General features: G+C 37.3%; 1 protein-coding gene across 3 annotated transcripts in view; it reads right to left on the bottom strand.

Moving 5' to 3' along the window:
- Positions 1 to 270: 270 nt before the first annotated feature.
- Positions 271 to 23,800, bottom strand: part of PAPSS1 (3'-phosphoadenosine 5'-phosphosulfate synthase 1) — a 56,894-nt gene continuing 33,364 nt past the window's right edge. For all 3 annotated transcript variants that reach the window (XM_032686484.1, XM_032686485.1, XM_032686483.1), the window contains 7 exons: positions 19,909 to 20,022; positions 17,903 to 18,014; positions 15,297 to 15,502; positions 13,446 to 13,581; positions 12,955 to 13,223; positions 9,263 to 9,492; positions 271 to 1,300 (listed from right to left, as the gene is read on the bottom strand). In XM_032686484.1, the coding sequence (XP_032542375.1) occupies positions 1,162 to 1,300; positions 9,263 to 9,492; positions 12,955 to 13,223; positions 13,446 to 13,581; positions 15,297 to 15,502; positions 17,903 to 18,014; positions 19,909 to 20,022 (1,206 nt within the window). In that variant the 3' untranslated portion in view covers positions 271 to 1,161. The remainder of the gene's footprint in view (positions 1,301 to 9,262; positions 9,493 to 12,954; positions 13,224 to 13,445; positions 13,582 to 15,296; positions 15,503 to 17,902; positions 18,015 to 19,908; positions 20,023 to 23,800) is intronic.

The following is a 23,800-nucleotide window of genomic DNA, read 5'->3' as shown; positions in this document are numbered from 1 at the left end:
CACTGATTACCTGCAAATGCTTGAAAATATCCCAAAAGGTCAGTGCTGCTTAAAAAAGTGGTTCGTTTATTTTTTTTATATTTTCCTTTAGCAGTTAATGTTTCACATACTAAATTAACGAACTTCAGGATTTCTGAAGAATCCTAGAAGATCATATGCTTTGTCTTTCAAGCAAGCAAAGCTGACTCAAAAGAAGAAGACTGTTCTTTGGAGACCTTGAAAAATAGCCAGAAAATTAATCTCTGAACCAAGCATTTTTACCACAGGAAATGCCAAGATCTAAAGATTTATTTTTTTTTTATTGCAATAATTAAACATGAATTTAAGTTTGGTCTGTCATGCTTTTTTAAAGTTGTAGTAGGCTGAACAAATATATCTAGAACCAAAAACTGGCAAGTTATATCAAATGAAGTAAAACATTCCCTGTTGACACTTATGGCAGCAAGCATACACAAAAACAATATCTGAATTTTTTGACAATTCAAAGTGAAAACTAGACATTTTATTTTATTAATTATGGCCATCGTTACAGGTCCACAGCAGAAGAGAATCACCATACAACTCAATGAACTCCAAAATTAAGCAAAGAAAGCAAAATTTTAATTATGCTACATAAAAAAAAACCTTCTGTTTTTTGATTACATATAATGAGAAATAAATTTTAAGTGCTTCTGGACATGATGATGAGATAAAGATGAGGACACTTTTACAGATGTTTTGAAACAGACTTTACTTTTTTGATTTATAGATAATCTATCCATAGTTAAGGGACTAACCGTTACATTTTGTCCTACAAACTACAAAAACCAGACACTAGTCAGCACTTTAAATAACATATGAATGAGCTCCATCTATTTAAAAGCTGCAGAACTCAGGACAGAGGCAGTAAAATATAAAAAAAATACAAGAGTTAAAAATCCTACTGCAAGAATATCAACTGTAATAAAAGAGAAGACATTAAAACCAGCAGCTAGTTAGGTGCCAGGACATAACAGAACCCATAAGGACAGGCAAAGAATGATGCTAAGTTAGGAAGAAAGAGTCTGTTTTCAGAGAACTTCCTGACAGACACCACAACAAAGCAACATGAATGGTGACTGTGTGGTCCCCTTCTCGTAAATAAATCAGGCGTCAAAGGTTGATCTGCAGCTAATAAGAGGCCTAAGCCTTCTCCAAGGATTTGTAGTATTCTGTCAGCACGGTCCAAGCCTTAGGAGCCATGAAGCCTTCCGGTGGGTTTTGTCCTTCCCGAGCCAGCTTGCGCATGCGGGTCCCCGATATAAATTCAAAGTCTTCATGGCTGAGAGAGTAGGAGTGGGGGCAAAAGGAGGGGGGGAAAAAAGAACATACTTTAAAAGCAGGCAAAGTTGCTCATATTCCTTCTGCTTTCTTGATACTTTATACATTTCTTCTTGTGAGTATAATGCTGTACAGCAACTATAATTTCCAGACATTTGCCCAGTACTGCCAGTAAATCCCAAGAATATACACCCCCTACAATATTCAGGGTAGGTAACTCTTGAGGTTTTAGCAGCATGGTCCAACTGAACTACTGTGGATTGAATTCAGTCTGTCCTTCCATTGAGCCTGGCTTGTTCTCTGTGAGGAAACAGAATTCCTGTTGAGGGAGAACCATCTACTCTACCTACTGTCTCAGCCCTTTGTCAAAGCAACAGCAGCCATCCTGTTTTGCACCTTGCCTTGCCATGGCAGGAGACCTGCCCTATGAGCTGATTGAATGTACCTGTGCTGGTTGAAGAAGGTCATTTCAGCACCACCTTGAGAATGAGTAAAAAACAGCATTGCACCAAACCTTAGTGAGGCATCAATTGCAGAACAGAGAAAGCAAAAGACTCAGAATCTAGAGGCAAGCTCCACAACCGAGCCATTGCAAGACACTGAGCACATGTATACATATATATACATATCAATGATGTGGCACGTACAATTCAAAATAAAGAAAAAAGCACGGGAATAATAAAAATACCTTCCCCTAAAGATGTTTCTCCCTAAAAATCAGAATTCAGTTGGACAAATGCATAAATGAACACAGATCAGAATTGTTTACCATTGTTAACATAAGAATCTAAATCATTATTATTAACTTCTCAGGTATGTGGTCATAAGCAGCAAAAGCTCCACAAGTTAAATTACTCCTCATGGGACTGAGACAGTAAAAGCAAGACAAGAATGCCAGAGTTCTATCAAACGCTCCAAAGGAAAAAATTATGTATTCTTAAATTAAATAGCAATTTTACTTACGCCATTCACTCAATTTGCAGCATGTATGCATTACTCATTCTTTACTTGTCTGTTTGAAATAAAAACCAAGTATTGATCTCAGATGCACATGCCTTAGACAGAAACAAGAGCCAAGTGTGCATATCAGAGGGTAGAACTTGGCTCTAAGTGTTGGTCTACACTCAGTAGGGTATGGCAGTTAGCAAGATGCAGAAAGCATTCCACAGTTCCCTCTCAGAACACCACTAGCCCCATAACTTTTTGATTTGCCCTCCCATACGTGTTCTTTTCTTGTTGCTTTCAATTTAGGACTGTGGGTTCCTGAAGTGTTGCAACAAGGCAAAAAATCCCTACTGTACTTCAATTCTGCAAAATATGAATTATATAAAAATAAAAATTAAGGTTGATGTAATTCCATGGGAGAACAACTTGTCACTACTATTTATAACATTAGAAAATTTTGTTCCTCAGCAGAGAGATGTCTGCCCTACACTAACACTGCCTGAAGGTAACTTGTGGTCTTTGCAAAGAACTATTTTTATAAAATATATATGAGGAAGTGATAAGCCTGGTTAATTCTGTTAAAAAAATACCATGTCTTCGAATGATCTGTAAAAGAAGAGTAAGGTAAGTGCCATAAAGTTTCTCCATGTGTGGTTTTCTCCTCAGTGTGGTAGCAATACCAAAGTTTGAGCATTAAAAAACAAAAAGGTGCTTTATACTGTCCTTGTCTGCTAAGTTTTCAGAAAACCACTCAACTTCCTCTGGTGCCCTACAAGTGAAATAAAGGTACTAAAGTTAGATAAGTCATGTAAGTCTGCTTCAACAGACAGTCAGTAAGACAATTCCTTTAGCCTCTTCCTACTCCGAGTAGCACAAAAACCAGTTAGGAATTCGAAATATCAAGAAGGAGAGAAACATGAAAAGAAGCTAAGGAGATCTACAGAAATTATAAGAAAATGAGAGAAAATAATGAGTGAAGACAATCTCAGAAATATAGTACATTCAGCACCCATAATATTTCTAGAAATGTTTCCAAAATATTATTTAAAAGTACAAAAGTACTAATGATGCCCACTCATTATAGCAAACTTCTATTTTGAATGGATTTTTCTTTATAAAAAAATTACTTTTATTAGTAATCACTAAAGTGACTCGAATGGAGCTTTGGCAAAATATACTGTATGTATTTTTTGCCATTTAAAAAATTATGGCATTTACAATTTTCCAGTTTAATCTCTGCTTTCATATATAAAACAGAGTATTTGAATAACCACTCAGTACTCATTGTCTTTACTAATGGTAAAAATCAAATCTCTTGAATACCAGAAACTGAGATTTCTGCTAAGCAGAAAAACCTTATCAGCACTGTCACCACTGTGGTGGGATGTGAACCACAAGTATTTTGAAATAAAACATATCAGTAATTTGCTTTAGCAGAAAGAGAAGACAAAAAGAGTCATCAAGTAATTTTGTTCATGGTGAATTTTGAGGATTTTAAGAGATATCCTGTATAAGATGGATTTGAGTGGAACATGAGAGGGGGAAACATTTGACCATTAAAGACACTATGAAATATACATGCCAAAGCCATATAAATTCTTTTCTCAAGTCATATTTGAAATTACTCTCAATGAAATTTAATCCAAGCCTTTTCTGAGGATGGGATTTAAGTACTTTTGAAATTTTTATTCAGTGGCTGCTGGAATTAATTTTCTTTGAGCCACACTGTATGCTAGTAAATGCTTGTAACACTGATTTGACCTTTTACTACCAATTGAGTTTGAATAGTACTGACATAATACTTTGTGTCAATGCAATTAAAAGCATTCTCCAAAAGAAAGAGGTAAGGAAGGTAGAAAGAAATCCTCAACAAAAATTTGTCAACGGAAAAACATATTACATTGAGGACTGGCATTTACTCTCTGCCATAGCATCCTAGAACTCTACTACTCTCACAGTGTGGAAAAAGCACTGTGAGAGTAGTGCTCTTAAATTTCCTCACTTATGGAGGACAGGGTGTCATGGGTAAAGTAGAAAATACATAAGTCTGCTGAGCTCTCATACATCTAGCAAAAGGAGAAAAGGAATCTTTTCTTACAATTCAGATTGTGCCCTCCTTCCATACAGACAGGATGCATATAGACAGCCACAGGTGCAGAGGATAATATATTTGGAAAGAAGTAAGGCATTTATTCAAAATAACATAGGAACAAATCTTTGCTGTTAAATAATCTTCAAACTGTTCACAGTAACTGAGCATTGGGCTCAAAGAACACTACAAACCACACACAGAAGATTAAGAATTCACAAACCAGTTCTTTCCTTTCTTTCATTTAAAAAGACTAATGTTTTATTCTCTTAAATTGATTTCCCTTTTATTTTGTGAATTTGGTAGTTATTTTACTGTAACACCACAAGTGACCCCAGCAACCATCAGAGCTCTTTGTGCTTTACAAGCTCAAACACTCTTAAGAGTAGTGTGTGAGGCTAAGATTTCAGAGACCTCATAGTTCTTGTAATATAATGAAGATATCACCAGTTTGCAAGTGGGAAATGACTGCATGAAGATGTCCACAGTCCTACAGGAAACCTCCTCTGCTGTATCTCTGAGGTGTCGATACAGTGATTAAAGAGAATATTTTTTCCACTTCAACATTATGACCTACAAGTTTAATCTAAATATAGAACATACTACATAATAGGTTTTTCATTTGGGAGCACTGAAGATCAGTCATAATCTTGGGAACCCTGACCTTCTGTTAGAGTATTCAGCACTGTGCAAATGACCTTCTTGGAATTCCCATTTTCTGTGGTGTCTAGTGCTCTCAAGGTCTTAAGAAATTACTCTTAAACACAAGACACATGATAAAAGTACAGACCATTCACTCATAGTCTTGCCTATAAATTATTTTTTTAACAAACATATGGAAATAAAACAATAATATGATTTATTCACCCTGGTCTGGCTTCAAAACAACTGTCATCTTCTACTCAGCTGGTAAATTTCAGATCTGATTAATTCTTGGGACAATTCACAGCCTCCTTATCTGGGGTCCAGTTCTAACCTTATACCCTTTTTAGAATGATTTTCTCTGAATTTAAATTTGCCTTTGTAGCATCAAGTCATGACTTACACCACAACTCCTACAGGAACAGAATCTTGTCCCTTATAGTGTCAAGTCTTTGATATGTCAGTCTGTATTATGCCTTGGGAATGAATGTCCCATGTCATTGAATGAACCTGCAAGTGTCAGCAAGGTTCAAATCCTAACTCATCATGAACAAACTCCTTATGAAATTAGAACACAATATTGTGATTAATATCAACATTTGCAAACCAAATCCTTTACCTGCTGTGAATGAAATTCCTTTCTGACCGGCAGGAGAGCTTAAGTCTTCTGAGGCCCTGCAGTGTTTCAGTGTATCCTAAATTAAGTATTAATGGTAATCGAGGAAGCATTTCACATAACTAAATTAAGGAGAACAGTCAAGTGTGCTTATCTCAGTCTCCCACTATCACTTTAAAAACCAAACAAATTTGAGAACAATATGTACTTAGTTGGAGCAGCTATCCTGTAAGTATGATTTGATAGTATTAAAGCACTCAGGGCAATCATATTAAAGGTCCTGAGAATAAACCATATAAAGTTAAAATCTCTCTTCTTCACAGGTATCCATGCTTCATGAATATTCTACAGAAAGCATGAACAATCTGCTCCAGCCACCTTACTTACGGGTGCCTTTTAGCCAAAATGTTCTCATCAGTTTTCTTTCAGGAAAAAAACAATGAAAATTTATTTCCAGACACTTCTGTGGCTTTTTTAATTGCCAGACTAATTTCCTTTCTTAATTGAGTTTTTTTCTCAGCAGCAGTCTGTGGCTGCATTTTATAGGACTGATCTTCCGTAAAGAATTGGGAATTTCTGCTCACAAAACCAGCCACTACTATTAAACCACCAATCCCAAATTACACTTGTCTGTGGTAACTGTTTGTGAGGCCTTTTTGGCTGAAGAAACACACTAACTGTTTTTCTGAAGGAATTTCAGCATTGGGTAGGGATTTTTTGGAGAGTGGGGGTATTATTTGTTGGTTGCTTGGTTCTTCTGCTGTTGTCTTTACACTTCACTTTATCAGTGGTTTACAGGTCAGACATTCTTTTGGAATTTCTCCATTATAACTTGAATTTTTCCTATAAATTTTTCCAAATCATATTTTGACATTATAGATCCAAAATTCTATGAAATATAAAACTGTAAAAACTTGGATAAAGACTGTAACAATATTCATACTAGTTTTTATATGCATTGTTTCTTCAGAGTTCTATGCAAGTGGAAATGCTCAAGCTTTCCACAGAAACTTAGATTAGGCTTGCTATCTGAATTCAGCAACAGCGAAAAGGGCAATTATTTTTTTTTTATTATCATCATTTAGACTAAGGGGAAATAAAACGAAATTATCTCTACCTGTGCTGTTATATATCACTTCAAATGTATTCCTCAAATCCCTTTCCTAGATCTTAGTTTTAGATACATTTTTTTCGATAATATGTTTTAAGATTTCAGTTTCATGAGGTGCCAAACCTAGTTCTAAGGTGTCCAAGAAACAAACTAAAACTTGTGCTGGCTTCATGAGGTAAAATACAAATATGATTTCAAGTCCCTGGTTATTCACATGTCCTAACATTCTAAAGGGTGACTTTATTTAAACAATTTATACAGGTTAAGTTTTGTGCATCACTCTGCAAATAAAATTGCTGTGCTGCTACTACAAAGGTTTTTACATCAGTCTTTTCTTACCCCCTTTCCTCACACTCAATGCTCCATGATTATCCCTGAATGCAACCAGGATGTTTCTGCCTTTCCTTACTAACAGGGGTACATGTAGATTTACTTTCTTCCAAGTGACTTCATCTCAAACACAGCACCACAGCAGCGCAGCATGAGGTCCTGACACACAAACTCAACAGTCATGTTCTCCAGATCGTTCCCAAGCAGGCACTGGGTCTACTAGGGCAGCACACACTCTGAAGGATACTAATGGAAGTGAGAAACAAACTGAACTTTAAGATGAACTCCACAAAACTGCACTTGTGTGGACACCTCTGGGAGGCCTTAAGCACAACAACCTCTTAGAATCAAGGCAGCACACCAGAGAAATTAAGGGCCTTTGTTACCAATTTGGAGGCTGGGCCAGTGTAGGCTTTTTGGTGCTTCCCAAGCTTGCCACCAAGGTCAGGAGCAGCACATCCATAGCAAGGTATCACACAGTTGCCCAGTATCTTCTGGTATGTAGCTGACCAATGCCTACTCAGCATCTGAGCACCTACCACCACAGGCATACAAGGAACGCTACCAGCAAGTGTTATATCTTTTTCATAAAGGTTGAGCATGAATGTTTACAGGTGTTACAAGCAAAGCAATTCTCTGCCACTACTAATTCTGCAGGCCCAACTTTTCAGACATCCTTCTGGCAGTTGGATCAAGCTTTGGGAAACCTCTCACCACTAGTCAAAGATCCATCCTCCACCATCCCTACAGCTTGGGATTGCCTTCAGAAGCAGAAAGGTAATATCAGCGAAGAGCCCAACTGCAATAACCTCTGCACATCTTTGCTGCCAAGCCAGGTGTGGTGCAACTGCCAAATTACAGAGGCGCTCAAGTTAGCAGATGGTGTGTATTATGGTTTCTCAAATGCACTTTCCCAAATGGAGGAGTATAGGGGACCTGAAAGAATAGATGACCACATGGGGAAAGAATAACTATATCCAACAGCTAAGACACACAGCTCAGCTATAGCTCAGTCCAAGAGAAACCCACTTGCCATAATCTTTCATACATTCATTAGTGATGTAAATTCTGGAACTACTTAGTTGGCTGTCAAGTCTCCAAGCCTCAAAGAATTGAAAAAGGTGCAATAGAAATCAAGTTACCCATTTCTAAAACAAGTTACAGCAATGCTTCTGTGCATACAACCTTCTCCCCGCAATTTTCAAGCTGCCTTTTTCACCAGGTAGATCGTGAATATTTCCACAAACATCCCAATTTCACATCTAAGGGTCTTCCACCAGTACTGACCCTTTTGTATTTCCAGGCAATCCTCTCTTCCCTGCCATCCTCCTTACAGAGTCAAACATCACATGGTCCAGGACTCTGCCACATTTTCAGCATTACACAGATTATCTTGAAACACAGTCAGCTGCACCCACCCAAGCTCTAAGTGTCTGGAGCCTACCAGTGTTCTGTCTCTGGCAAGCAGAAGCAGTAAGGGCTCTTTCCAGGGAGCCTGCATGTGTCCACATTGCCATCTAGAGGATTGCTGCCACATTCCAGTCCATCTACCAACAGTGTGTAGGGTACAACAGAACAGGATAAATTCCACCAACAGAAGGGCAGAACTGAACACTAGTAGCAGCATGGTCCATTTTCCATGACAGTTACAGAAACAGGGAAAAAACCACCCAAACCAAGTGTCATAGACGCAGTGAAAGGATAAAAGGGTGCACACGATGCAGACTGAAAACCCTGGGACACACAATGGTCTTAGGGCATCATTTTGCATTATTATTTAACAGAGAAAACAGCTATTTGTCAGCCCCTCTTGTCCACTTTCTTCTTCATGTTGCACACTCTCATTGCTTTTCTTCCCTCATATTTGATGCACACCTGACACGTGAAAAGCATATTTAGAAAGATAAAGCAGCAGAAAGCTAATCTTAACATTATAATAAATACTAATATTTTTCTCTGGATTTAGCAATCTGTGCCACTATTTTCCAGAATTAGAGAAACTCCAGCACCTAGGAGAGGTGAGTCTTGATGTGTCAGCTAAAGTTAGATCAGGTAGTTGCACTGTGAAGCAAATCATGCTGAAATCAAGCTGCATTCGTGATCTAAAACCACATCTAAACACTGCCATGTTTGAGCAATATGAAACTAGTTATAAACAATTCTTTTATGTGGGCAGGGGGTAAAAGGCAGCTGTTGCTCGAAAGTTTCTTAAAATGAAAATACAACTTACTGATTAGAGTCGTAATAATCCATGCATTTCTTTTTCTTATTATAAGCTGCAACCCTGAAGGGTACAATTTCTAGTGCTCGGAGGCCTGGAGCCATTGTCAACACTTTGGCACCATGGGTTGGTTCATACAGATCTTTCCCAGTGTCAGGGTGTGGCATCCCTGCTGGATCTCGCCCTACAATGTAGAAGTTAGCTCCTGCAACCATCCGTGATCTGCAGTGCCACTGAACCTAAAACAGAGACAAGGGAAAACAGAAGAAAATGCTCAAAACGTGACCCTGAAAATGTGCATGAGTTCTATATATTTATCTATATTCCACATTTTCCCTAATCAGACGTGATGTTTACTATGAAGCCATAACAAAACAAAGAACCAATTATGTGAATCACCATCAAACTTATAGCTAAAACATACTATTCCCCTGTTTTATTTGCACAGCAGGTGCTCAAAAAGTTACTTCAGCACAGTGGAACATCATGGCAAGAAAGATGGAGCTCATCTGTTTCCTGGCTCAGTTCTTCCTGATCTCACCCTCCATCCCTTTCCTTTTATACAAAACAAAAGCAACTGCTTTTGGAATCTTAGTGGAATCTAGCTTTATATTGCTCTAGTTTACTCACAGTAATTTCTCTAAAAAAGCATCCTGACCAACAGATGCTGACAAACATTGGAAGAAAGACAAGATAGGCTACTTCAACACAGTGTTCATGAGTAATCTAATCAACTTGCCTATACATTCAAAAATTACCCATGCTTAGCATTTTCAACTTGTAAATGTGGCAAGGATGTTGTCCAAGGCAGAATTTTAACACTTAGTCTGTATCAATATGAAGACCCAAAGGACATATGAACTAGGTACCTAGAGCACATGAATGCTTGGAATAGGTTTTCAGAATATGAAGACTGACTGTTATACCATAAGCTTCCAAGATGAGAACTGATAAAGCAACTCCAGCTTTGGTAACTATTTAGTTATATTTCCACAATCACTTTGGTATTATTTGATTCTAACACTTCTATATGAAGTGGGGAGGGATCAATGTCCGAATCAGAAACTTAAGTCTTATTCAATTTTTGCTTGGATGTATCAACTCATTTGCACATAGTATTTGAAGTATTGTAAATACAGAGAAACAATTTTCCCATATTACTTGGCTGCATGTTTCAAAATGAGTGGTTTCATAACTAACAACTTGGGTTTTACCTTTTTTTTCTTATAGTTCAGTTACTACTGAAGGTAAAAAACATATACTTCAAGGGAAATTCTGCACATGGGCTATTTAATCATCAGCACCTTACAATCAAAGAAACACTTTTAAATTATTTAGAAATGCACCTCTTTTGCTAACTATGGTGAGAGGATTTTTTTCTCCTCAAGACTGTTCAAAGTATTTACTAGATACAACTGTTAGAGATGCTATACTTATGACAGTTTTTAGACTTACCATGTCACAGGATGAATTTTCTTAATTAATTTCTGTATGTAATATTTTCAATACCAAATTTAACTGTACAGTACAGGAAAAGCAGAATAACTATTACATTATTTTAGGAAACAAAGACTCAACTTTGGAAGACATCAATATGCTTTCATACTGGGACGTATTCCCCTAAAAGAAAGACCATCTACATGATTTAGTATCTGCCAAAGAATACTCAGAGAAGAGTTTTAAAAAACCAGCAAGTATGTAACAGTGGTTTCTTATATGTGCAGCCCTACCTTCACACACAATTGAAGGGCCTACCCAGTTACTACATAATGTAAAACAGCTTCACAAGTTGAACAATACTAAATATCTGTCAAAACATCTGGCAAGCACTAAAGCAGCTCTCTGGGCAATCTGTTTCAGTGCTCGATCACTTGCACAGTAAAGAACTTCACGTTCAGGTGGAACTCCTGCGGGTCAGTTTCTGCCTGTTGCCTCTTGTCCTATTGCTTGGCACCACCAAGAAGAGCCTGGCTCCATCCTCCTGACACTCTCCCTTCAGACACTTGTAGGCATTGATGAGGTCCCCTCTCAGTCATCTCTTCTTAAAGCGGAACAGGTCCAGCTCCCTCAGCCTTTTCTCACAAGAGAGATGCTCCACTCCCCTCATCATCTTTCCTGCCCTCCACTGGACCCGCTCCAGGAGCCCCACGTCTCTCTTGTACTGAGGAGCCCAGAACTGGACACAGCACTCCAGATGAGGCTTCACTAGGGCTGAGCAGAGGGGCAGGATCATCTCCTTCAACCTACTGGCAACACTCTTCCTAATGCACCCTGGGATACCACTGGCCTTCTTGGCCACAAGAGCACACTGCTCTTGTCCCATTTCTATACATCCATACTACTTCAGAATATATTTACTTTCCTAAGCAGGTAAATTTATTGCATTTTGATAAAGAGTTTTCCCTTACAGAACTGTTTCTTTTCTTCCAAAGCACTTATCAGAAATGTTAAAAAATAAAAAACAAAAAATGCTAAATTGATGCTTCTGAAACATGTCCATTAAGATCTTTACAGACTGGAAAACCATATCCACCCTGCAGATAAGCATATTAACAGCTGCTTGTTGCTTTGTAAAGCACTTGCGCTACAGAAACAAATCTAGTACCAATGTCTTTTAAATGACCTATGGAAAATTATTAAATAAAGAATCTCTTTTATAACTTGAACAAACATTACTGTCAGAATGTATTCTGAAGTCACTGGAAATATCATGTAAGTTAAGAAAAACCTTCTGTTCAGAATAAGGATTGTGGATTTTGTTCCTTCTCATAAATACAGGAATGAAGTAAAAAATCTCTGTTAATTCTCAGAAAAGGTCTGTGGGGAACTTCACAAGATTCACATGCCTCAACTAGAGCTGGGCTGCAATTTTTTCTCCGAATGGAAAGGCAGTACAAGCTCTGTTTGACCAGTCAACTGGCCAGCAGAAAATAAGTGACACCTGTCTAATTTAATTTCACTAAGTAAGACCTCCAATCTACCAAAAAGCTACCACAGAGTTAACCTCTGAGCCTGGTCAAAACTTGAACTTCTGTGACTCAAGGTGGAGCAGAGGACAGAGGGGAAAAAAAAAAAAAAAAGAGAATAAGATGGAGAACCAATATCCCCTAGAGGAACTGACCTCAAATGAGAACATTTATTCTTTCTGCTGTTTCCCACAAACCTCTAGGGATTCCAACCCAAGACCTGGCTCCTAAATAAAGTGTTGTCAAGGAGTTACTTCATACAAAAGCCTTGAAACAATTCTCCCTGAATTAAGTTTGCCAAAAAATAAACAAAGACTGTTTTTTGTTTAATTTGTGTATAGCCCTCCAACACACCAACTTTTTGCTTAACAGTCATAAAACTGTATATTAACACTGAGGACAACCATTTGTTAAGTTAACAGATCTTGTAAATCCTTCTGAAAAAGACTGTAAAAAAGGAGGAAGGATTAATTTATTATTATACCCTTATAACTGTAAACCTAATATTTTCTCCCACCATTTTCAGCAAAATCTTCCAATATAGAAGTTTTTTCGTAAAAGAATGTTTTGGTTGATGACAGAAAGAGACTTGGCAATCTGGTTTCCCAAGGAAAATGAGTCTCCTTTCTCTCCAGCAAAAAAAGCCCCACAAGACACAAACATCACACATAGCACTAATACTTAAGTGCACTGTCAAAAGGGTTTGGTTTTATTTTCAACTCTCGATTTATTTACCTCAGTTGGTCCAGCGTACATCATGGGGGAAGGGAATATAGCTACCACTGTTGTTTCTGGATTCAGGATTCCCTCCTCCAGGACTGCAGCATGTTGCTTCATGCGCCACATCAGAGGAACATCATCCTCCTTTGTCCAGCCTCCAAGAGGATGCAAGAGCAAAACTGGGCGCCGGTAGCCACGTTCCAAAAGTTGCTTGTGAGTATCCTGCATTAAAAGAGCATGGCCATTGTGCACCGGGTTGCGTAACTGGAATGCAAAGACAGCATCTATGGAGAAAAAACAAGACAAAAGATATAAGAAAAGCAAGTTATTTTATTAGGAGTTGTACAAAATTGAGAAATATTCAGTACAATCTTTCCTCTGAATTTTATTAAACAAATATAATAGCAGTAGTCACAGGTCATTGAAACAATGCTAGCTGCAGTGGCGGCAGTAGGCATTTGGATAAGTCTCTGCAGGAAGAAACAAAACAAAACAAATTTACTCACCGGCATTCATTTCCTTGAATTTCTGCCTTAGTTCAGCTGGAGTGAGACGATATTGATCTAGTCCATCATTCCAATAAATACGATCAAGGACCTGCAGATCTCCACCTACAAGCCAGTTCCCTTGCTCCATAACCATCTAAGAAAAGAAAGGAAATTCCTTGTTAGGATTAACTGTCAGCTTCTCATGACCATCTGCAACATTGCAATGGGAACACATCTTTACCAAAGAAGTGTTCCAGGTTAATTTTATTTGACAGTTGCAAGTCAAGCATCACCATTAAAAAAAAATTTTTAAAAATCATAGTAACATAGTCCAGACACGTAGGAGAAATGCACAAATCCTCAGCAGGCATATGCCTTTCTTTCAAAATTAAAGATTTTTTTAATATATAGAAATGCAAGTAGCCAGCATTCTTAACCAACATTATTACATTACAAAGATAGTGTTTGGAAAGCCTTATATACTACAATTTATTTAGTTACAATTTTTTCTTATTTAATTACAAGATATTAATACAATGAAGTTGGCACACTTTATGGTCAAAGCAAATACAGCTGCAGTATCCCCCTGTAATTCATAAGATTCTGGTCAGCAATTAAGTAACAAGTAAACAGTTCTGATTAACTACTCATCCACTTTAACTGGAATAAAATCAGAATCTTGGAAGTAATACGGCTTTTGGATTTGTTTCATGGTAGCACTTTACGGAAGTAACATATGTTGTACACTCACTACAATTCTTTTTATATCTTTAAATATCACCTCACCCTTTATCAAAAACTAATTATGGCAAGCTGCTTAACATATTCCAGCAGTGGCCTCAGAAAATTTCTGACGATGCATTTGCTTTTGAAGGTTGAACCACATCTACTATAGACCCCAGTACAGACATAAGAACATAGTTCCTCATCTTCTACATTAGTTTCAGGCATGACATTATTGCATTATAAGAATACATTCAAATTTTGACTGCATGAGTTTTCTTAGAATTTCTTAAATTTGTGTTAGGTTTTTAATAAAAAGGTACTTATGTTCATCATCACAGAACACACCAAGGGCTTTGAAAATCTTCTGTTAGTCATACAGATACTTTCAGAACATATCAAAGGCTTTCCTTTTTCAAGAGCAAGGTCATAATTTGAGGCTTGATTTCTTGTTATCTAATTTTAAGACATACTTGTAAACAAAAAGATACTACAGAGAAAAATGGGGAAAGAAACATATTTTGGCTCTGCAGAGCTAAGATGCAACATTTACATCAGCTTGCATAACCAAACACAGCATTGTGATAAGTATGTTACAATTAGAACATTTCAGTATGACATACACATAAGGCCAAGATAAAAAAACATAACGAACACAACGGAGGGGAAATTACTCCCCAGAGAGTTAAATGATGAACTCTCCAGGAATAGGGCCTGTTTCAAAAACATCTAAACCAGGCAGGTCTCACATGCTCCCCATGAAGGCAGAATAGAAGTTTTCTATTCTTCACAATGCATATATCCGCTGATTAAGGAGCTTTGATGATGCATCTGGCTGCACAAAGGGATGTGTTTCCTAGGCACACTGGAGGGCAAAGTTCCCTCTTCTGTAGCACAGATTCTGCACTGCATTCTAAATTCATTTCATCTGTACATATTGACATTAGATTTTCACACTAAGTGCAGACTATTCAACAGCTGCATAGAAAAAAAACCAAGACCTTTGCTTCTGCTAAAATATTTTAATTAATTTTCAAAGTAGTTTTATTGCCAAAGTACATCACTCACAGACACGAGCTTCACTTAATTTGCAGCTCCACAACAGTACAGCTCACAGGAGCAGATATTCAACTTTTAAACACACACCTTGATATAGGGATGTTCCTTGCATGTCGTCCCCCATTGCCTAGCACAGCGTTCCTCTTTCCTGTGCTCGTAGAATTCGGGATTACGGAGAATGGCAACACGGCAACCTTCATACACCAGCGCAATTGCTGTACACCCGTCGAGTCTTTCTTTGTCTTCTTGAGTAGCCGTTAGCACTATAGGCACTGACAGATTAATAACTCCCCCTGCAGAGGCAAAAAAAAAGCCCTTATCCTTAGTAATGGTCATCAACGATATTATGAAAATCTGCCTAATCCAACAAGCTAATTTTAAGGCTGTAAGTGCACCACACAACAGGTAGTTCAAGTACCTATTTTAACATGGGTTAAAAGCAACGTTTAGAATGAACTCTTGTGTAAGATACATGTGCTATAAAATCAAGCAAACACTGAGGTTTGAGAAAGGACAAACACAGTACTGAAAACAGCAAGTACTTATAGCTGCATACAAGTATTTAGACTGTAAGGATACTACTTTCTGGGAATCTCAAATTAATACCTTGCTCGAGAATCTATATAGAAGGTAGAAATACATAAATAACATTTTTAATATTTTTAATCATCTAAAATATTAGGCAAGATTGCTGCTGGAGTGGGATAATTAGTAAAAAGGAAATAGCATACTCAGTAGTCATACTTTTGGTCCTTAAGAAAAATTCAATGTGATAGAAGCAGACAAATGTACCAAGTAGTTGGTACACATAATTCAACTATTTCAAAAGGTGACTTTTGCTGCTTACTTAAAACTGTATTCAGATTCAAGCACATACATCTCAGAAAAATACCTTTTGAGTTAGGCAAATATTTTGCACAGTTTGTCCAGTTAAAAGCTTACCGGTTCCTTTACTTCTAAAACTAAACCAGTGTATCTGAATTTTAAGGTTACGTGTCATCCTCATTTTTATGCACCTACTTCACTACCAGATGATGGAAGTCTTGTTTTTCTTGACTACAAAATTGATATTTGAGAAACCCAGTGGAGTAAATATTGTAAGTCTCGTATGAAGGCTTGAACTCTAAAGAGCATACACTTGTTGAATGAGTGCAAAACTTTTGGGTGGCCTCCAGAAGAAAAGTCATGGACCCCTTAAAGATAACAGAGGTTTTGCTGTTTGCCAAGACTCTAAATAAGGCTAATTTCGCTATTATTTAAACAATGTGTACTTTACAGGGAAATTAAACTTGTTATGAAATTAAAAATTACGAAGCTGGATGAAAAGGACAAAAATAGATCCCCCTTCCTTCATAATGCAAAATGCATAATGCATGCTCTGCTCCTCCTAAATTAAGTCTTGTTGCTCAGAGTGATTTTCAAAGCAACTAGGTCATAAAAAATTGAGTTTGGCAACAGTCACAGAGAAAGTGGTTTGACACCCCAAAATTGATAATTAAAAAAAGCCTTTTGCTTTGCAAATAAGTAAATAAATATTTCAAACTAGGAAGAGATCTCAAACCTGTTGATTATTAAATTTCTGCCTGTGACCAGTAACAAACACATATTACCTCTTACATTTTGCTTTGGCCACTGTACAAATAAGAAACTGAGGCAAGGTAATGAAGTGAGTTTAAGTCACAGACGAGCACAGGTTCAGGATGATGCTTTTTCACGTAACTTAAGATTTAAAGGGTTGTTTCCCCTGGATGGATGTACAGAAGGCAAATGGAATAAAAACAAAACTAGCAGTCCAAAATGATACTGCAAACTTTAGATCCAAAATAACAGGATGGCATTATGCCACCTAGAATAGTACAGAGAGACTTACAGAAAAAGGCATTAGAAAATATAGGAGGGCCAACAGACACCTATATCATAGAACTGAAAGACAAGTGACTTTTTTTCTGCTATTTGGTCTCTAGCAAGAGAAGACTAATGCAAAAGGAAGCATGGAGACAGGAAGAAGGCTGGAGTAAAAGAGAGCCTTCAAAGAGGAATAAATGCAAAGTGACAGAGGATCACAATCAAATTCCAAAACCTGAGAATGTTATCACTTATTCACTACCTTAACTAATGCTTGTTCTTAGCCAACTGGTAATGCAAAATAACACATATTCATTTAAATCATCACAGGATAATTACTAAGTCATCGTAATTCAATTATTTGTGACAATTGTTCATATTCAAGCCACATCCTCAAATTCTGATTTCATACTTGCAAAAGCTCCAGCATTCAAATCAGTTTGTTGTCCTCTCTGTCTTTACTAATACAGAACAAATCTTTTGGCACATAGAGCTAAACAGCAACTAAATTGCAATTCTAAGTTCAAAAATCAATTTCTTCAAAACAAATTAGAAATGTGGATTTGAGAATTAAAAGTTTTTCATAAATTAAATCATTTGAAAAAGTAGAATTTGTAAAGCCAAAAAGACGAAACATTCAAATTCTAACACAATGGTGGCTATAAAAAGAATAAAACCATCAAGTTTAAAACTGATTATTATAATATTCTATTCTCTTACCCCTGATCCCGGTTTGTGCACAAGCCTGAAATTGTGTTACCACACCACCACTAAGAAGCAAAGCATGAACAATATTTTAGAGGTAGGATTAGTCTGCTTGATTCTACAAATGGTGTGTTTCACCCTACCATCAAGGAGACAGTCAAAGTGAAGGCACTGTAGGTATTCTCTCTCTCTCATAAAGCCATTCAGGGGTGTTGCCCAACCTTCTGCTAGCACTTGCACCCACTGCATATCCACCTTGTAAAGAAATGGAGAAACAGATTTAGAGCAGGTAGAAGTTGTTGCTTAATTACTGACAGGTAATAATTATAATCATGTATAAATCATAACAGATCATTATTTAATCCTAAAATGCAGGATAGTATAAATGCAAGATTTCTCAGTATTAGAGTTTTTAATCACAAATAATTCAAAGTTTCTACAACTAAGGAAGAAAGAAAATTTGCTCCTCATTGTTCACATTTTTGGCTATTTCCAGTCTTACACCGGATCAAATTTCCATCGATTAAAAAAAAAACTAACAAACACACAACAACAAACTTTATCTGTAAATGTTTAATAAAGTTCATCTTCACAAATTCATACTATCCTGCCTTTATTTTTTTAACAAAGATAACTAAAAGGCTAAAAAAAAGAAACAAAGAGAAATAAAAACAACACGTATAATTACCACAAAAATATCAGAATTATGGGTGTGAACATTAAGACATCTAATCTTAAAACAAATTAGAAAGAAATTTCTTTTTGCATAAACTAGTGATACAATCCAGAAGCAAAATTATCTCTGGGTTAGTACTTCATCTAGTTTAAGAGATATCAGCTTACAGAGAGTTTCCTTTCTTAGCACTTAAAGAGTCACACTACGACTTAGTGTGTGGCCTCTATTATTTCTGCATGTGCGCTACTAAGACTTGGCCAGGTCTTTGACAAGGACAGACTTTGCTTGTGCAAGTCTCTTTTGCAAAGAGCATGATTAATTTTATTACACCCTTTAATTTATGCTCAGGCAAGTACAAAACACAGTTTCTTCCCCAGCTTAGGTTATATACTTGCTTGATATTTAACAAGACACTGGTTGGGGGTGGAGGGAGAAATTATTTGTTTCTCTAGATAGGGAGTAATTCAGAATGGGACACTACAGAAATTTAATAATGGTGACCTTAAGTATTTATTGCTCATCAAAGCAATGAATATGAAAAGGATCTAGTAAAATTCAGTGAAAGGAAGCATTAATATTTCATAGTAGTAGAAGACTAGGCAAATTTTAAAACTATTTACTTCAGGTGCTTAGTGTGTCATCTCAATCCTTCAAAGTCTAATCACTGCAGATGCTCAACTCTGAGCTTAGTCACCTCCTAGAACAAATGTTTAGCTTTAAGTTCTAGTACTACTGTCAAAAAGCCAACGTAAAAACTCATGCATTGTATCTGTGTTAAGGCTTAGTTCTTCAGAAAAAGGAATGAGTTAGAATAGAAACACAGCCCAAAGCAGTTTCATCTAATTTATCCAAACTGAAAAATAATGCATTAACCAAAATAAGAACAGGGTTGATCAAGCTGATGCATGCTTTTCCACACTCTCTCTGCTGGAAACCAGAAAAGTAGCATGAACATGTTCTAATCAGAAAAAAAGCAATAAAATAGATCCAATCATCTCTCTATAGACCTGAGTTTGCAATTGTTTGAGCTCAGTATATATATAAAAGGTTACCGTTGTTCATCTGAAGATTATCAACAAGAAGAATCAAGAAGCAGTAACTGATTTCCTTCACATTTCTAGGCAATTACAATTCAAAATAAAATGGTTTGTGTGACTAAACTGAAAAAAAAAAAAGGCAATCCTTCTAGAAACAACTACTCATACAAGACATGCCAGGCATAGTTTGGTCCATGATTGAGATGGGGTGTGGAAGGAAGTCACTCTGAATGTAATCTCCAAGGTTGGGATAAACTAAGTAATGTTATACCAGATATTATTCATGAAATTATGCTTTCTCTCAAGAAAAGAGGGAAAAGGTATATCAAGGTATCTTCTGTAAACAGCACAGGTATTTCAACTATATCTAGTTACACTAACCAGCAGATTAGACTGTCTTTCAACTTTGGCAATAAGACAACTGAACACACAATACCTTATTTATTTCCAAGGTTAACAGAGACTCAGCATCTGTTTTGGCCAACTGCAGCTTGTTTTCTGGCACGTAAAGTTCTTTCACCTCATAAGAGGCATCCACTGGTACAATGTCCTGTACAAAAGGAATAAACAAAACTTAACGTTTGCTCAGAATGTTTCTTGGACAATGAACATATAATCAAGAAGTAAAATTCTAATGATGCGCTACACAGTAGCAAGAGTTTATACATTATGCAATTTTTACTCATTTAGAAGTCAGCACTGTTCCAAGATTATGATACATAACTAGTTACTCAAGCCAGCAGATTGGCTAAAGTGAAACATTCTGACGAGATTTTTTTCTAAACCTTAAGTAACCAGTATAACATTTACCTAGTAAATATTTAACTATTGGATTGAGTGCCATTTTTATGACTTATTAATGCCTACATTATCTACAACAGAAAAGAAGACTATCCTTTTATACATGTTGAAGAAGTAAAAAAATATTTAGGGACTGAGCATTTATAAATTTATGTCATTCACTATACAAGATACATTAGATATGGTAAGCTGAAGGTAAAACAAATAAAGCCCCTTCTCAACAGAAAATTATTAATACAGAAGTACAAATTAAATGTATTTCCTATAGCTAATGATAACACCAGTATCCTAATCTATATGCTAACACTTAGAATATTTAAGTGTGAGGCTATCTGTGCATATATATGCAATGAACCGAAATCTAGCCTTATGACCAGAACATCAATTTTTTATTAAAAAAAATAATCAGTTTTCCTCCATGTGTATTAAACAAGACATTCTCGCTCCACAGTGCTCAAGACTCAAGACCTCACGCTTCTCATAAGATATGAACACAAGGATAAAAAAATAATTAAAAAAAAGGACAAGGCCATCACAATAAAACTGTAAAGAGTCTCCTCCCAACAACAGATGCTGTACTATGTCAAAACTGAGTCAAGTGTTCCACTGACGTTCAGTAGCAAAAAATGAGTGAAAAGAGGCTGATGGTTCTTTTTAAAACACATTTTTCAGTGTTTTGGAAACCTTTGTAAAGTAATGTTTTATTTTTTGAGAAAAAAATCTCACCCTTATAGCAGAGTATATACCAACCCCTAAAAAAACACAGTTAGCTCAGGAATTTATTGTATTTATCAGACATCAGGCACTACCTCCATGGAAAAACAAAGGGAGTGGGATGATGAAAGCAAGTGGGACATAAAATGACTGCAGGAGTAAAAAGATGTGGTGAGTCTCACTGGCTGTTAAATAATTCGTATCTCCAAAGACAAATAAAAGGAAAACAAATTAAACCAGCATTTAGAAAAAGTGTTTTATAAGGAAAAGCTCAGTCCATTACATATCAGACATAATTTCGGAGGCAGATTTTATTAGACAGTAAGACTGCCCAAAGAGCTGCAGCAGACTCCTGCCACAGCAGTAAGCCCAGAATCAAATGAAGGTGTTGCCTCCTGTAAGGAACAGTATAATGAACAAGCACACATTATGCTGCTTCACAGAAGATTTCCCTCTGGAACCTATTTCATTACCGTGCTAGAATGTCCTAATTTTACAAAACATCAATAGCTTAAAATAAATGTGCCTATTAAAAAGATCTCTTCAGATATTATCATGGGTTTAGTGCCCCACTAATGGGCAAAACAAAGGTTTCACAATGCAGTTTCTGTCAACAACCTACTTCATTATACATATGTAAACAGCTTGAAGACAGTTCTAGTGACACTGTGTCTGACATTTAGAAAACTTCTAGGATTAGTAAACCTAGACTCCATTGCACACATAAAAGTGGTATTTACAACAACAACTTAGATTTAAAAAAATCCAACAAATCCAGCAGCAAAAGGAATCCACGGGTCTTCAACTGAATGAATTTTAGGAAAATGCTAGGCTAGCAAGCCATCTAGCGACCATTTTAAGGCAGCAATTTTACTCAAAGCTTAATTCTACCAAAGGACAAGTTACACAATATTACTAAATTATTTGTCAATGCATTCATGTAAATGATGGCACAATAATAGGCATCACAGAACCACAGAATATGCTGAGTTGGAAGAGACCCACAAGGATCATCAAGCCCAACTCCTGGCCCTGCACAGGACCATCCCCAAGAATCACACCATGTGTCTGAAAATATCATCCAGACACTTCTTGAACTCTGGCAGGTCTGATGCTGTGACCACTTCCCTGGGGAGCCTGTTCCAGTGCCCAACTGCTCTCTGCCTGTCTATCTTGGTGACCTTCCACTCGATTCACAGAAGGACATCAATGTCTGCCTTCTACTGGGTGAGGGAGAAGGGCACAAACCTGATCATGGTATCCAGACAAGGTCTCACAAGTGTCACATAAAATAGCATCTCTTGAGCAAATGGCTATACTCTTGCTATTACAGCAGAGTATGCAGGCAGTCTTTTTGGCAGCACAGGCACATGTTCTCATAATGGTGAGAAATGGCTTTATAATGCCAAACAATTTATTTCATAGAATCACAGAATCACTGAATGGGTTGGGTTGGAAGGGACCTTGAAGATCATCTCGTTCCAATCCCCCTGCCATGGGCAGGAAGACCTCTCACTAGACCAAGCTGCTCAAAGCCCCATCCAACCTGACTTTCACACTTCCAGGGATGGGGCATCCACACCTGCTCTGGGAAACCTGTTCCTGTGTCTCACCACCCTCAGAATGAACAATTTCTTCCTTAAATCTAAACTCCCTTCTGTCAGTTTAAAGCCATTACCCCTTGTCCTATCCCTAAATGCCCTTATAAAAAGTCCCTCTTCAGCCTTCTTGTAGGCCCCCTTTAGGTACTGGAAGGTGCTATAAGGTCTCTCTGGACCCTTCTCCAGGCTGAACAACCCCAATTCTGTCACCCTGTGCTCACAGGAGAGGTGCTTCACCCCTCTAGTCATCTTGGTGTCCCCCTCCTCTGGACTCACTCCAGCAGGTCCACACCTTTCATGTTGGGGGCTCCAGATCTGGACAGAGTACTCCAGGCACAGTCTCACAAGACAGGGAGAATCACTTCCCTCAACCTGTTGCTAACGTTTCTTTTGATGCAGCCCACGATACAGTTGGCCTTCTGGGCTGCAAGCACACATTGCTGAGACACGTTGAGCTTCTCATCCACCAACATCCCTGAGTCCTTCTCCCCAGGGCTGCTCTCAACATTTCCAGGTGTCTTCCCCTTACTGCCATTATTGTTTGAACTAGTATACAAACAGACCTTACCTATACTTTGAGCAGACTTCTTCCCAATTTTTTTCACTGTTATCGAAACAAAACAAACATCCCAAATTATTTTTAATGTTGCTGGCCTTTAGTCTTTTGCCTTACTAATCACAATGGATTACCAAACAAGAACACAGACATGGCTCATTCAAACTACAGGAAATCTACAGAAATTATATTCTCAAGATGTCATGGCATTAATATGGTCTAAGAACAAGACATGCCTGTTTAGCCTTGCCTTGATTTCATTGTCTCTCACTGAACTAAGTAACCACTAAGATATCTTGCCATTCATGACACTGTTGTCTTCAAAGAAAGGGAAAAAAAGTGCTAAAATGTGCCTTAAGGAAAGCTGACTGGGCTAGGAGCCAGCATTCAGCACTGTGTACCAATACAAGACTTTAGAGATCACTGTCTTGGCACATGTAACATTGGTTTTTACAACTATGAAACATACTGAATTGTTCTCCGGAGCTGGAGACGCAGGGCCCCCCACAGTCAGGAATTGCCACCTCCCATAGTTATGACTCCTACACAGCTCAAAACATTCATATGAGCAGTAGGATAAAAATCTAGAATTCTCCTGTGCTTTTCTGCCCTCTCTATCTCCTGAGTAATTTTGAGCAAGCAGTCATCTATGAAGA

Source organism: Chiroxiphia lanceolata, chromosome 4 (assembly GCF_009829145.1).
Source record: "Chiroxiphia lanceolata isolate bChiLan1 chromosome 4, bChiLan1.pri, whole genome shotgun sequence".
In the NCBI taxonomy this organism is placed as follows: domain Eukaryota; kingdom Metazoa; phylum Chordata; class Aves; order Passeriformes; family Pipridae; genus Chiroxiphia; species Chiroxiphia lanceolata.
This window is presented reverse-complemented; position numbering and strand designations above follow the sequence as displayed.